This window comes from Paramacrobiotus metropolitanus, unplaced genomic scaffold (genome assembly GCF_019649055.1).
Source record: "Paramacrobiotus metropolitanus isolate TYO unplaced genomic scaffold, Prichtersi_v1.0 Parri_scaffold0000130, whole genome shotgun sequence".
Classification (NCBI taxonomy): Eukaryota; Metazoa; Tardigrada; class Eutardigrada; order Parachela; family Macrobiotidae; genus Paramacrobiotus; species Paramacrobiotus metropolitanus.
This window is the reverse complement of record NW_026570350.1, coordinates 254,222-268,188: the sequence shown is the minus strand read 5'-3', so window position 1 is coordinate 268,188 and position 13,967 is coordinate 254,222. Positions and strand designations below refer to the sequence as shown.

At 44.7% G+C, this 13,967-nt stretch overlaps 1 protein-coding gene and 1 long non-coding RNA gene across 7 annotated transcripts; one reads left to right on the top strand and one right to left on the bottom strand.

The window, feature by feature from the left end:
- Window positions 1–160: 160 nt before the first annotated feature.
- LOC129598828 (uncharacterized) lies at window positions 161–3,743 on the bottom strand. 6 transcript variants are annotated; one of them, XR_008691809.1, is made up of 6 exons: window positions 3,304–3,743; window positions 2,795–2,948; window positions 2,594–2,722; window positions 1,707–2,006; window positions 742–1,588; window positions 161–641 (listed from the first exon to the last, which is right to left on the bottom strand). It is a non-coding gene; the product is annotated as an uncharacterized LOC129598828 (long non-coding RNA). The 6 variants fall into 6 exon arrangements; XR_008691807.1 differs by having other exon boundaries at window positions 2,607–2,722; XR_008691811.1 differs by having other exon boundaries at window positions 1,746–2,006; window positions 2,607–2,722.
- Window positions 3,744–4,040: 297 nt separating this feature from the next.
- LOC129598840 (uncharacterized) lies at window positions 4,041–13,255 on the top strand. The gene is made up of 23 exons (XM_055496920.1): window positions 4,041–4,898; window positions 4,969–5,116; window positions 5,426–6,374; window positions 6,430–7,062; window positions 7,128–7,253; window positions 7,321–7,425; window positions 7,603–7,717; window positions 7,782–7,859; window positions 7,928–7,980; window positions 10,520–10,610; window positions 10,688–10,840; window positions 10,949–11,035; window positions 11,148–11,261; window positions 11,325–11,443; window positions 11,505–11,643; window positions 11,705–11,761; window positions 11,823–11,956; window positions 12,024–12,099; window positions 12,181–12,379; window positions 12,672–12,823; window positions 12,894–13,016; window positions 13,073–13,156; window positions 13,211–13,255. Exons 1-23 carry the CDS (start codon window positions 4,371–4,373, stop codon window positions 13,253–13,255), a joined length of 4,308 nt encoding a protein of 1,435 aa, XP_055352895.1. The 5' UTR covers window positions 4,041–4,370.
- Window positions 13,256–13,967: the final 712 nt, after the last annotated feature.

The following is a 13,967-nucleotide window of genomic DNA, read 5'->3' as shown; positions in this document are numbered from 1 at the left end:
AAAAAAGCGGTGTAGCGTCCCTGTAATTTAATTTAAAACATTACGGTATGTAACCGTATGTCACATAGGAAAATCAGTGTCCTGCCGCGAACTTCGCTTCTCGTCTTTTCTGAAAAGACTATTCAGTCTATTCAGTTACAAAGATAATCTTTTAGCTGAGTAGCGCCTGTCACTGCACAGTGTTGTTAACTAATCATGCGTCTCAATGAAGGCGAACGTCGTATTGCTTGACGTTTTGTAACGTTGTTATTATCAAGGAAATACTGCACCATTGTTGATGCCAGCAGTTAGCGTTGCCTATCGTAGCAAAGGGAACAAAGATGCTAAAAATGATTTTGGACATTATACATGTATGAATATCGCTATCAAGTTTACATAACAGAGGAATCCAAGAAAACAGGAAACACGTTGCCGACGCCGGAAGCGCAGTTCTTCTATAAAAGTGTTTAACAGGAGGGAAAGCATTAAAAAGTGAGCCATGCCATCTCAACGTCGATATGTGTTTTGTTTATGCGACAGTACATCATATACTGCACCATTCGCGACAGCTGGCTCACATCGGAAGACTCCAGTTGATCACTTAACGGCTGCAAGTCAATGCAACTCTTCCGAGGATCCCCATGCTGGCGCCCACGTAGGATCTGCAAAAGCGCAAAACGTACACCACATACTGTACGGCGCATCAGTTACAACGGCTTGCAAGCGTTCTTCCCATTACCACAAGTATTAGGCTGATATTACCTTCCGTAGGTCTTTATAAACAAAGAAATTATTATATAGTCGTTGGCGGCCACTCAAAACATCGGAGAGACGATTCTTTTGTTGATCGTCCAACAGCGGGAAGCTTTGCTCGATCATGTCCCACCAGTCAGTGACAGTGAGACGCCGTTCGTGACTCATTTTTCCGAAAGGAATTCGTATCGTCATCAGTACGCAGCCATCAGGGTGAGACGTTGTAGCCTGGAACATGCAGTTCTTCACGGTCAGGTTGTGACAAATCGCCGCCAGCGAGTCAAAGGCGTTGTGAAGAGCGGCAATGTAATCGTCGTCAAACGGTATACTGCAGCATGCAACTTATTTCAGTACAAGATTATCCAAGAACACTTTCTGTTCGGCTCCTCCCGGCATGCTCTCACGCAGGAAGAAGTGATTAAAAAATAGTAAATCAAAGGTATCTCTTTTGTGCCTCGAGCGGGAGCAGATAACGGCTACATTGCGGTTTCCGCGACAGTTATGCGCACATACATCCGGGACATAGTTCGTGCCACCGGACGATAAGCGAAAGCATCGCCGAGCTGAAGATCCCTTTGAGATGAAAGTCTGATGTGTGTACTGCGGCCGATGTGAGGATGCAGTTCCAACCGGCGCACACCGCCCGCAGACGGTCAACGGTGCGCAGGTACTGGAAGACCTCGGCCATAATTTCCACGGGCAGGAATCGGAGGCCGTCAAGTTCACCCGGGTAATGAGATGCTCTGCTTAGTTTACAGATGCTGAATCACATCGAAGTATGGGGTGCAGTTACTAGTTAGAAGTCCGTATCCCGTATTGAAGTTTTTGATCGAACTAGCTTGGTTGCTTCTGTGTTCTACGAAAAATAATAAAGCGGATTATGCTGCGGATACGATATTATATCAATACTTAAAGTACATGTCATGTACTTAAAGTACATGCCAAATACAGCCCTGTTCACATAACGTACGTACTACATAGCTGCGCAAACTTGGCTTTGTATTAACTCGTACTGCTTCGACGTGACGTGTTTCGTTTGCTCCATATTACCGACGTTAACAATTACTAGCGGTGGTTCCTAACCACATCAGTGCACCGAGCGAGCGCCATACCACTGGGAAATGGGACCTTCGATAGATCTGACGAGCCGGTGCAACAGTGAAATTAGATATTTTTGTTGACATCAGAGAGATCTATCTGTGTAGATCTCCAGGCACCAAAGAGCGGCAACCGTCGGGCTGCTGTTCCGTCTGTCCAAAGAGCTAACGATGGCACTACAATGAAAGGTCACATCATCAGTTGGATGCGCAGTCTAATTCTCACCAGTCAGAGTCAACAGTCAGGACGACAAAGGTTACTTACTATGTTACATAGATAAACAAAATTAAAAGTTGTCCAGGTTTCTTAAGAGTTTAAGAACTCTGCGAAAATAGCAAGGCATATAAAGAGCATAAAATTGGTACACAAGCCGCACAAGTTCGTGTACATGACTCCAGTTATGGTATCTGTTTTTGTTCTAAACACGTTTTTAAATTCCAAATATAAAGGATTCTATAAAATATAAAGGTTTCATCTTTCTAACAACGTATCTCTTCCGGCAAGGTTCCAAGAAGATCGGGACACCTGCTTTTAAATTCGCGAAAATGCGTCTGCAAGTTTTTGCGCGTTTCCAGCCCAATCAATACACAAATCATTTCCACTATTGAATGACGTAAAATACTGTAGAAAGTGTTTTGGAGTGCGCGAAAGCGAAAGGTTTAGCGGATTATTAGGACGTAGTACTTCCGTACTTTTACTATTTATTAGCCCAGTTCGTCTAACGGTAAACGGTAGACGTAAAGGCTAATTAGCACTTGCTTACCGAACCTCCATACCTTTATCCGCCCGAACTCCTGCGATCCGTGCATGGTGCAGGTCATACAACTTCCGGTTTGGCTGTAAGCGAACACGGCACAGTTATACTCGACTACTCGTGTCCATTTAGAGCACCCTGGACGAAAAACTCAGTTCGCAATCTTCTCGCAACACGATAGCGGATAGTTCTCTTGAAGCCTGGGTGTACCTTAAGGAGATCCACGATGCTCTCGGTGAAGATGCTGGCCGCTGTCTCCTGGGGATCATAAACTCCGCCATACGCAAATCGACGCAGGTCGCTATCCTTGCCATTAGCCCGGCACAAGTACTTCGTGGCTGTGCTGATCCACCGTGAGAATGCTCTGCAACCGCTCTCACAGTTCACAAAACGAAACACACTGTTGTGTCTCACACAAAAGTCATGTTTCACTCATACAATCAAGTACAGTAATATAAATTCAGCATATACGTACATTACGTTTACCGTATAATGCGAAGCGAATGATTTCACATAAAAATCGATTTTGCATGATAAGCGTAAGCACGCCTCGTATTTTGTAACGCATTGGACCGAGGCTTCCCATTAGAAACTCGCTTTTCATTATTACACGTACTATCTGTATCTGGATTATAAAATTGCGATCAGTTAGTGTAAATGATTTAAAGGTCAGAACGGACCCAATAGTTGTCCCTAAAGTGTAAACAGTCATACTGTACCTTATTGTGCATATCCATATCACGCTCACAGAGTGGCCTGACTCTGGTTAGAACTTTAAACGCTTCCATGATTAAGTACACAAATCACTTATATATTCAAACTTCACTTGACTAAATGAAAATCCACCAGTATCATTAACTGTTCTAATTCAAGTAAAAAGAGTGCACTATGGGCGCAGATCATCGTAAAATGGAACAGTTTCCATACAGGAAATCATACTTCGTCTTCAGCCACTTCGATTGTGACAATGCACGCGCAGAATGATCACAAATTCGTAACTCAGAAGCCAGTGAACGCCGGTGTTTGGTAATAGCAAAAATACGGGATACTAATTACGAAGACGAACGTGGTGTTTCTAAAATACTCAATCCGAAGAGTGAAGACTGATATCACGATCACGCATCGACACGGTGTAACTAACAATTATACACGCTACGTATGCATCAACGTGCGCAGGAAGGGAATAACATAGGTAACAAGCACGAACAAACGGGAATCGTGCTAGAGACGAACTCGTTGTTGCTTAGCGATAGGGCATGAGTTATGTAAAATTTGTACAACTGCAACAAGAAACAAAAATTTACTGTACTGTACTTGTATACCATGATAACTGAGGCGCAGCTCTCCTGCAGGAAATAAACTTGCAAACAAATAAGATTTTTGATTTGATTAGTAAAACTGTAAGAGCACATCATTACCATGCAAAGCAAGCCTGTATGTCAAGAAAAAAACGGCTAATAATTCTCTTTAACGCTGTATGTACGTACACGTATTTGCTACGTTAAGAGGTTCATAGAACGTAGAGAGTACCTGCTCTGTAATCTTGAGATACGTACGGCACTTACAAAATGATTACAGTATCAAATCGATTTTCGAGCGTCGTGTCAGTTCAATTAATACGGTAACATGCAACTATTTACCGAAAACTAATAATTCCGGTACCAGAACTGCGACCACGACGGGTTTATAGTTGTTCGTATGGCACATCAAACTTTACTTAGGTAATTCTATTCCCAAAATATACCGATCGATCTGGTGAATATGACGCGATGATTCGAAAGACGCTATGGATCCCATTACCCGGACCTACAACGCACAATATGCCAACAAACGGTTCCTGGCTCCAGAAACGCTATTCCGCGAAGACCTAAGCCGGATCACTGCCTCGCGATTGTTACCACATTGGACGACCGCTGATAGCGATGAGGGTAACATCGAGCGGCCGCTCACGACGGTCCCGCAGAATTCACGGCATCAAGTGTTTGATAAGTACCGCACGCCCGGACTAGATTACACTCGAAACACCCATAGAAAGCGTCCAAAGCCAGAAAAGCCAGAAAAGCCAGTACGTCCAAAACCAGAAAAGCCAGTACGTCCAAAGCCAGAAAGAAAGCAGCGTTCATCACGTAGAAGGAGTGCGTGTGATGTGGCACGGTACTGGTCGAGGAACAACTTCCGCTGCATTGAAGAATATCTCCAGAAGACCGCGACGCCGCGAACAGCGAGATGTTTCAAAACTTCGCGTTCTCTCAGGCATCAGGGTGATGCACCGCTGCGGTTGGGCGGTATCAGAAGAAAAACATGGAAATGGCGGGTAAAGTAGACCACGGTATTTGCATTTCTAACACAAGCACATGTTGGACGTGGTGAAATTGTCTCTGTAGATCCGTCCAGTAACGTCAGTTTCTCATCTGCAACTTTGGGGACGTCGCATCCGTATCGCGGCGCGCGGAAACCGGCGCGATTCGATCTACCTTCGATATAAGTCGTTGTGCAGCCGGGAAAGCGCAAATGAATGCGCCCGACAAAGAAGTAAGGTCACGTTAAGGCCATGCAGAATGTAACACAATAACGATTTGTTGCCGGCATTGGCAAACATGAAGGTAGCAGGTTTATACTTATCATTAGCTGCATGGTACGAAAAAAGCAGAATATTGCCCCTGCTCGTTATGGCAACAGATCGAAAACGGTAACGCGATCATTACTTATTGCAACGCTGCTGTTACTAATGGCGCCAGTCATTACTGAAGGTAACGGGTCGTTACTAATATCGTTTGTATAATGGCGTCACTACTAGTGAGAATACGGTGGTAATCTATTACCTAATTCTTTTGTTGGCAGGTCCTTTCCCTTCTGTCGGTGACACGGTTCCCTATTTCGAGCAGCGCTCACCGTCCACCAGCGACATTATCCGTTACTTGCTGGAATCCCATCCGGGCTTTCAATCGCCGGATGGTTTCCGTCCCGCAACACCGACAATCACCGTCGGCGGTGAGAAACATGAAGTGAACAACAGTTTCATCCAAAAAGTGAACGAGGTCCTGGAGGATGAGCGGTTCGCCCGGCACACGTCGACATCCGACTTGAAAGCGCTGACTGCCACCAAAGTGATTGTACACGCTTGGGAAAACGATGGTTTGATCGACAGTCTGAAATTATTGGAACACGATCCGCAGGCTGTATTAGGCGGATCTTTGGAGGAAATCCAACTGGACCGCATGGAACCAAGCCCTAATACCCAGCGAAAATCCAGCGCCCGGGAAGTAACTGAGATAAAGAAGATTCAAGGAAACCGAACTTCGGAAATTTCAAGCGCAACTGATTTATGTGAATCGCGTTTTTCGTCTCCACAACAACCGCCCGCGGCAGTGGTTACCAATGTTGTACCGAACGGCCATCATCCCGAAGAGACCGAACCTTTTCAGCCACCGGAACCACTTGCAAATAATACCGGTTACGAAACCCGAATGTCAGTGAACGAGAAAAAGGAAAGCTCTCGTTTAAGTAGACAGCCAACGGTACCACGTATTTCGCTCAATACCCGGGAAAAGACGGTAACGATGTATCTGGAGGAGAGCAACAACGATGAACCTGGTGCATTTCCGGGACCACGATTAACCGTTACTTCGCCACATGGTGCCGACATTGCGGAGCGTCGTTTGTCCGTAAAGAAGGCGTTAAAAGAAGAACAGCGTCGGCAACGCGTGGCGAGTATTGCGGCCACCATGGCTTTTAATGAGGATTTTGTGGAAGTGGTACACCGACGCACCTTGGTCAACGCCCGCAAACAGTACGCCAGATGTTCGAATTTATTTTTACTAGCGAAACAACTTTAAATTTTCCAGAACCGCCGATCAAGCCAGCATGAGTCGAAAAAGAGACAGAATCGAAAAGCGAAGTGTTGCCGCTAAGAAGAACCTCGTTAAGAACCGTCGTAGTACGGATACCCCAAAAGCAGATACTGGCGCGTTACCTTTACGTAACTCATTAATCAGTGGCAAAGAAATAAAAAAACAACGCCCTGATTTTCTTCAAGAAGCGATACCGGACCTTTTTAATAAAAATCCACGAAGTGACGAGCGGCCGATGGAGATACTAGAAACCGATACGAAAGGTCATCCTACCGAGTCAACGGATATCGATTCACCAGTAACTGGCGTTATTCCTGCTAATGTCATTCAGAGAACCCGCAAACAATCAGCATACTATCACGAACTCCGTCGGCGACTGTCGACCGCACGGAGCAGCGACCTCGGATGCCGCAGCAATCTCCCCCGGCGCCGGCGGTCCCTGTCCCCGGCGTGGGCCAACCAGTCAGTGGACGTGCGGCAAAAATATCGCTTCATCTTGCAAAAAATGACTGACCGTCAAATTCACGAAGGGAACTGGGTGGCGGCATACACCGCAGTCCAGAAGAGTCTGGAGTACTTCCCACATTCAGCAGCGGCGTATCTGCGTCGAGCCGAACTGGTCGATACGTGAGCGTTAGTACACTGATCGGTTCTTCTTTACACGGTAGTTTTCACTTTTATATTTATGGCAGTACGTGTCCGTCAGTCGCCGCTAAGGATTTCGGTCTCGCCACTACTTTGAATGTACTAGACCAACGGAACATTGGAATGGCACTGCGGCAACGTGGGTTACTGTATTTGGCATCTGGATGGCAACAGTATGCATCAAACAAGCGTTGTAATTTAGATTTAGAACAGCCGTCATCTAAGGTATCTGTTTATCAGGATGGGTCTGCGCGATATTAAGAGTACAGTGGCGTATTTTGGACATTGTCCGCAAAGTGCGTTGGCTTTAGCCGTTCACTATCATGCACAGAAAGAGTACTTCCGGTAGGTGCACTCTGAGAACGTATTCAAAGTTCTTAGCAGGTATACGACGGTATAGGACAATGCAAAAACTTAAGAAATCTCACGAAAATCTGTAAGAACCTTAAGAAGTTTAGGAATCTTGGAAACGTATCTAAAAAGTCTCGAAGGAAATAATGCACAGGTGGTTGCTCGTTACAGTTCGGAAGCATATTTCGTCCTGGCTCTTAGCCTTATACCGGGAACCAGCGAAACGGTGTGGCTGCGCTATCGGATAATGCGCGCCCTGGCGATGCTGCTGTATCGAGCAAAAAAGGTAGTTTGACCAATTAGCACTTCGATTATATCTGGACAGTTTTAAGTCACGTTTGTTGGGGCAGTTCGCACTAGCACAGAATGTGTGGACGGAAGCGTCCATGCTGCTTGGATATCCCGATTCCTTGTTCTACGTCTTTCTCGTAAGAACGGATTTACTCGTAATTTTTTCTGGAATTCCTGGTGGAATGCCGTTTTACTGTTATTTTAGGCATTATGTTGGAGAAAACTGGGAAAGCGTGAAGACGGTGCCTTATATTTACGGTTCGTGTAGATACAATTTAATACAGTATTCCCTTTCTGCCAGATACATAGTACACTTACAGAGCCATTCTGTTTCATTAAAGTAACGACCGTTCAGCATGTATCTCCAACTGTGCAAACGCCTCTGAAACGTCAGACACAAAACCGGTTTTATTACTGTAGTTAGATACTATCTACTGTGTTCAGTGAAAAAATAAACGCCCGCTTCGTCATTAAAATTTTGATCAGCCAACCTACTGGGCGGGCGATAAATTGTTTGCGCTGCTGAATGATGACGACATATCCTTTTTCCGAATCTGCAGCTCGAGATGTGCAAGATGCTTACTGTGAAAAACGGGCGCGTCAGTGCTGACGTAGAGCGCGATGTTGGGAGCGTCCGCCAATCAACACGCAAAATATCGTTTTAGATCCAGCCTTTAATCTGTAGCGGCTGTTTGATTCGCCTTGCAATGACTGACGTAGCGTCGACTGCACACGCTACGATTAGCATCGGCTGGCTTCGCTAAAATTGGCAGTCTGCAATTTTCGAAGGCACAGCTCGATAATTTTCTTTCATTATTTTACGCGCGGCTCTTCGGTTTAAACTCGCTGTTTTGGAATTTTCATTTCCCAGTTGCTGCGGTAACTCGTCATGGCTCCCGGTGAAGAAACCGTGTCCCGTCCCGCTGGAGGATCCATGCGGCCGTCTTCTCCACCGTCTGTGCCTGGAAACGAACCCAGCACTGCCACACCGCCGTCTGTGGAAGAGTTTCTGCGGATGCTGCTGCAACCGATTTCCCACAGAAAGGTGAAAGCGTACACCATCACCGCTGAACTGGGAAACGGCCAAGCCTTCACTGTCCAGGGAGAACTGTAGCGTTGGTGCAGAATTTTTTTAATTTGTCTATGTTCTATGCGATAATTGTCGTGTATGTTAATAATTTCCGTGTTGTACTGTGTTACTAGTCTGTATACTAGTCTGTGTGACAGTCTGTGTAACAGTGTACAGTCTGTGTAGTGTATGCTACTGCATCCTGTACATGCGCCGTCGCGTCGTGATGAATCTGCATGAACTGATTGAATTAAAACGCGCGCTGTGGCAAATGCTTCCTTGTCTGCTGGTTAATGTATCCGTATGTTTGCATTCCGCAAGTGTACAGTTATCAGTCCATCGGTCAACGCGCCTTGGGTTGGGCACTGTAGTAATCAGACTTACCCAGAAATGCCACAAAATGCGCATCATTTACGGTACATGTGGCTTCGGAGAAACTGTCAGATAAGCGTTCAGCATTCTTTGACAACGAGCACACCTGGCCTCATGCAGTGCAGCACAGCTGGCAGGAAAACCGGTTTGGGTGTGAAACAGAAAAACGGCTTTAAAGTGTGGGCGCAGCACGTCTTTTCGTGCAGTACAGCCGGCGGCAAAACCGGTTTATGTGTTGCAACACCGCCGGCGGCTAAACCGGTTTAATGCGTGCAGACTGAAACACTGGTTTATCGTGTGGGCAGTGGGCACAGTGCTTCAGTCAGCGCAGCCGGCGGAAAAACCGGTTTTATGCGCGCAAGACTGAAAACCGGTTTATTTTGTGGGCACAATTTTCGCCGGTTGTGCCATTAAAATTTGGTAGATGCAAAACACGGGTACTGGCTCCGTGCACGGTATTTCAAATTTCAGTGTTTTTCGTTTACATGTTGGCAGTTTTTAACTTTCTTCACGTCTTTCGAATTTTGATGGTAACATGATTTTATACGTAGTTTTTCTCACGTTTAATTCACTGGTCAGTCACAACAGGTCTTTCTACCGCTTTTCTGACTCGTTTTTCTCGTGTCGTACTCTGGGAATAGTTACTGGCATTTTTTTCTCTTTAAATAGCTCATATTCGTCTTTAAATAGCACAAATTCCTTAAAAGAACTAAACTATTTCCCTTCTTCCGTAGCGAATGTTACAGAAATTGCCGTCTTCGATTTTTCTTACTGTGACTTTCAAGTACTTCATAGCACTGCACTGACAACTATTACCAATTAACATAATATTTACTGTGTACAATAAAATCTGCGGTACTACTAACTGTATTTTGTTGAAAAATTATGGTTTAACTGTTTAAGTGAGTCAAGTTCCACAGTAATTATGCAGAAAATTGCGAAATAAAAGAATACCAAAAAGTATAATTAATAATAAAAGTTTTAAATAAATAAATTTAAAAATAGATAAATGACCCGTGCAGGAATCCCGTGCACGCAGCCAAAACCCGTGCGGTCCCAAAAGGTCATCCATGCACGCAGGCAACACCCGCGTTTACCCGTGCACGCGGCCATAATGTGAAAATTTGATCTAAGTTTGTTGCAATTGGGTCTAACTGGAAGGGATTTGGTCTAAAATTTGGTCTGACTGGAATGGATTGTTCATCTGGATCATGTGAACGTTGGCTTTTGTAAAACATACTGATTAAAATTATTACACCCATGTTGTTTCGTATCCGACGGAAACAGAATAACTTTCTAAGACTAAGTGGTACACTGCTTGCAAGCCAACACTCACAATGTGATCTGTTTTTAAAGGTCATACATTTCATGCCTCGAAACAGAGAAATCCCAACAAAATCGAATACGTCGGGTGTGCGTGCAGTTGCTACTGGGCGATATCGATCAGGTTCATTATTTCCGTTCATATTAGTTAAATTTCACGATGTACCTTCAAACTGATTGGTTTCTAACCGATTTTCATAGGCGCTTTGCGAGCTGCAAAGCTGTCACCCCATGGAACTGGTTAGCGATCCGAAGCTTCTGGTCATCGCAACCCGGATATTCTGGAGCAGGGGGAACTTTTCCTCATCCCGCAATTGTCTCCAACAAGCTTCGAAATCAACGGTGGCACAAAATGTACTCCTCTGTTTGCGACGTTTTTTAACGATATACGTTTCGTAGAAAGTATCGGTACCTCAACGTGATGGGATCGATTGCAGTTTGCGCACACTGGTTTTCCTGCAGATTCTCATGCATGTACGTCAGCGACGCTATCAGTCAGCGTACGAAATGTGCACGATCGGCCGGGAAAAATGGGATGGAGACTTCCGAGTAAGATCGTTGCGTTACCAGCATAGTACTTAAAGCAATGTTATCGTGCTGTTTACTGATAATAATTATTTACTACAAACAAAACCGTTAATTTTCTCGTTAATTTTGATAGTTCACCGCATGGTTAGCATTTATCAAGTACGAATGCGGATTCGACTGGGAGCAGAAGCCTCTGCCGATTACCTTGATCCAGCAGTGTATCAAATCTGATCCAAATAACTGTATGGTAAGCGCCGTATCCGGCACACACATTTCATAAATAATCGGTTATTACTCTTCGCATTTGCAGTTGTGGTACGCGTGGGCGCGCTGCGTATTCTATCAGCGCAAGAACCACAAGAAGGCTGTGGTGTATCTGACGGCCGCTATTAAATTGGCACCGACGTTCTACGAAGCGCGCTTTTTTCGGTACGTTACTGCTTTACTGGATAGATTTTATTAAGATGACGTCTTTGCCGGTGTTTTGTAGAGCCTGCATCAGAGCGAAACTCGGAGCAGCATCCAGTGCACTGAACGACTTTCAAAAATGCTGCGAAGTCTACCCGAAGAGCGGTTTATGCTGGGCGGCCATCGGCTACTGCTACCTGCTTTTACACCAAAATAAGCCGGTACCTTAGGAGCAGCAGCTGAATAAATCCATAATTTATATCTCTAGTGACTTTTTTCTAGGCGCTGACAGCGTTTTTGAAAACGTCTGCACTGCCATGGGCTACCCGACTAAATTGGGTATTTACGCTTTTTTAGCCGGCTTCGTTTTTGAAATGCGAATAAACCGCTGCGTTGATAGTTGTTGTGCATTCGGGGATGGACGTTCTGGAAGTTTGGCATGAATAACCGCGCGGTCAACGATTTTATCATTTTAGCACGACAGTTTCCCAACAATGTATACCTGACCAAATGCCTGGTTTTGACGACTTTGCGGTAATTTTGCCTGCATTTTCAGCATACTGTATTTAAAATTCAGAAACCGTTGGATCTAAATTTGCAGAGCGAATGGACCGCAGTGCGCTGCCGCTGTGATACATCAGCGCGGTGTGCGACTGGAATTGCATCCGACGCTCTGGGTACGGGCTTTTCGCAGAAATCTGGCTTTGCTCGTTCGTCAACAGACGAAACCTATTTATCAAACATTTCGTTTATGACAGATGATCTTTGCGTTATCCGGATTTCATCGTTCACATCCGGCAACGTATGACCGGGCGCTAATTATCCTGCAACAAATCATCCACATGTATCCACAACACTACCTGGCGCGCTTTAACTCCGGTGTGGTGTTCTACTGGAAAGAACGTTTTGCGCAAGCCGCACTGATTTTCGATATGTTGCACAGCTTTGGAAAAGCAGGTATTTTAATGTGGTTTGCATGCGAAACGTTTTGAATGCATTACTTATGACATTGTAATATACGATACACGCTGCTGCTTATCAACCAGCTTTAGCAAGCATTTACTAGCAACGAATTTGATCATGCGAGGACTGGCATGTGGCGGGCGCTTCTTTTACGAAGTCATATAGCAAAAGCGTTATGACTGCGAAAAGCATAAATATCCGTAAAATATTTGCTAGATTTCTATTGGCGTGCCGCGTGTGTATAATATGTTTACAGTGTTATTAATAACGGCGTGGTCGCATGTAGATCTTCCGTGCCGCAATGCCACCTACGGAGCCCTGGGTACCTCCTTGTTTTTGGCGTCCGAACATTCCAGTTCCTTTAGCATACTTCAAGCAGCCGCCAACAGCCAGTACATGGATGAATACTTCTACATCTTTTACGGATATTTCAAAATGGTCAGCCAATAACCGACGACGCGCGAGATTGAAAAATCATTACTAAACCGAACTACCATATTTGGTGCAGGTGATGAAGTTGCCAACCGACGCCGAGCACGCTTTTCGCAAAGCCTGCCATGTCGCCACATCCAAGGCCGAAACGCAGTTTCTTATTGGCGGACTGAATATGCTGCTGAATTACACCGGAAAGGTCGCCAACACTCACAATCGTTTTTATCAATCATGTGTAATCGGTTACCGTTACAGGCGATCCCGTATTACACGGCGCTTATTAAGGGGACAGACGAGCGATACCGGAATCTGGCGTATATGAACCGATGTCTTGCTTATGTACGCTCAAAATTTGCATATTCTTTACGGTTTAATTCAAATTCCGCTTTTCAGAAACAACTCGAAATTGTACAAGGAAGCGCTAGCGGATATCGGTAAGGTCTCGACAGACGCTGTAGGTTTTACCGAAACTGACCGGAAGATGGTGGCGCGGATGCATGTGGAACTGAAGAAGCAGCTACTTAAATTGCGCAACACATTTTGATGCCGTTTACAGTACAATAACCGGTATTACTGGAAGGCGTTTATTACTGTAAGTTTTGGGTTTATAACTTGATATTGATAGTAGTTGATAGTGATATATTTATCATTTATATATGCTTAACTTTGCCGTGATGCAACGATTCAAATGACTGTCAATGGATGAGCGACATCGAACCGAGATTAGCCGCAATTGTAATCTGGAAATGGGAATATTAATCAGTACATTAAGATGTGATCTTTACCATCGGCGCTATATGTACAGATTATGAGTAATAAAAGTAATATTTTTATAGGCAACAGCCACCACACATAACAAAATGCTTGTGCTCTTGCCACTAACAAAAAGCACTCATTTAAACATTGAAAAAACAACCAAAATCGTTAATGATACTCGTCCTCTTACAATGCGCGTTCAAAGTTCCTACAACAGCTGCATCATTTCTTTTAACAACTCTTAAACTTAAACGCTTTATAAAAGTTTGTGCAAATTGATTGCCGTACTCAAATAGTCAAATAAGAGAGCTTGACAACTTGTTTCGGTTCTCGGTAATCCCAAGTGGCCACGCAACCGGAAACCGGCGCAAAAAAAACGGTAAAAAATGACCGA

Bases quoted from the DNA above. Each gene is read 5' to 3' on its own strand.
- LOC129598840 (XM_055496920.1), top strand. From the start codon at position 4,371: ATGGATCCCATTACCCGGACCTACAACGCACAATATGCCAACAAACGG. The intron at 11,262-11,324 runs GTAAGCGCCGTA...TCGCATTTGCAG, and splicing joins CTGATCCAAATAACTGTATG to TTGTGGTACGCGTGGGCGCG. The intron at 11,762-11,822 runs GTATTTACGCTT...CTGCGTTGATAG, and splicing joins GGGCTACCCGACTAAATTGG to TTGTTGTGCATTCGGGGATG.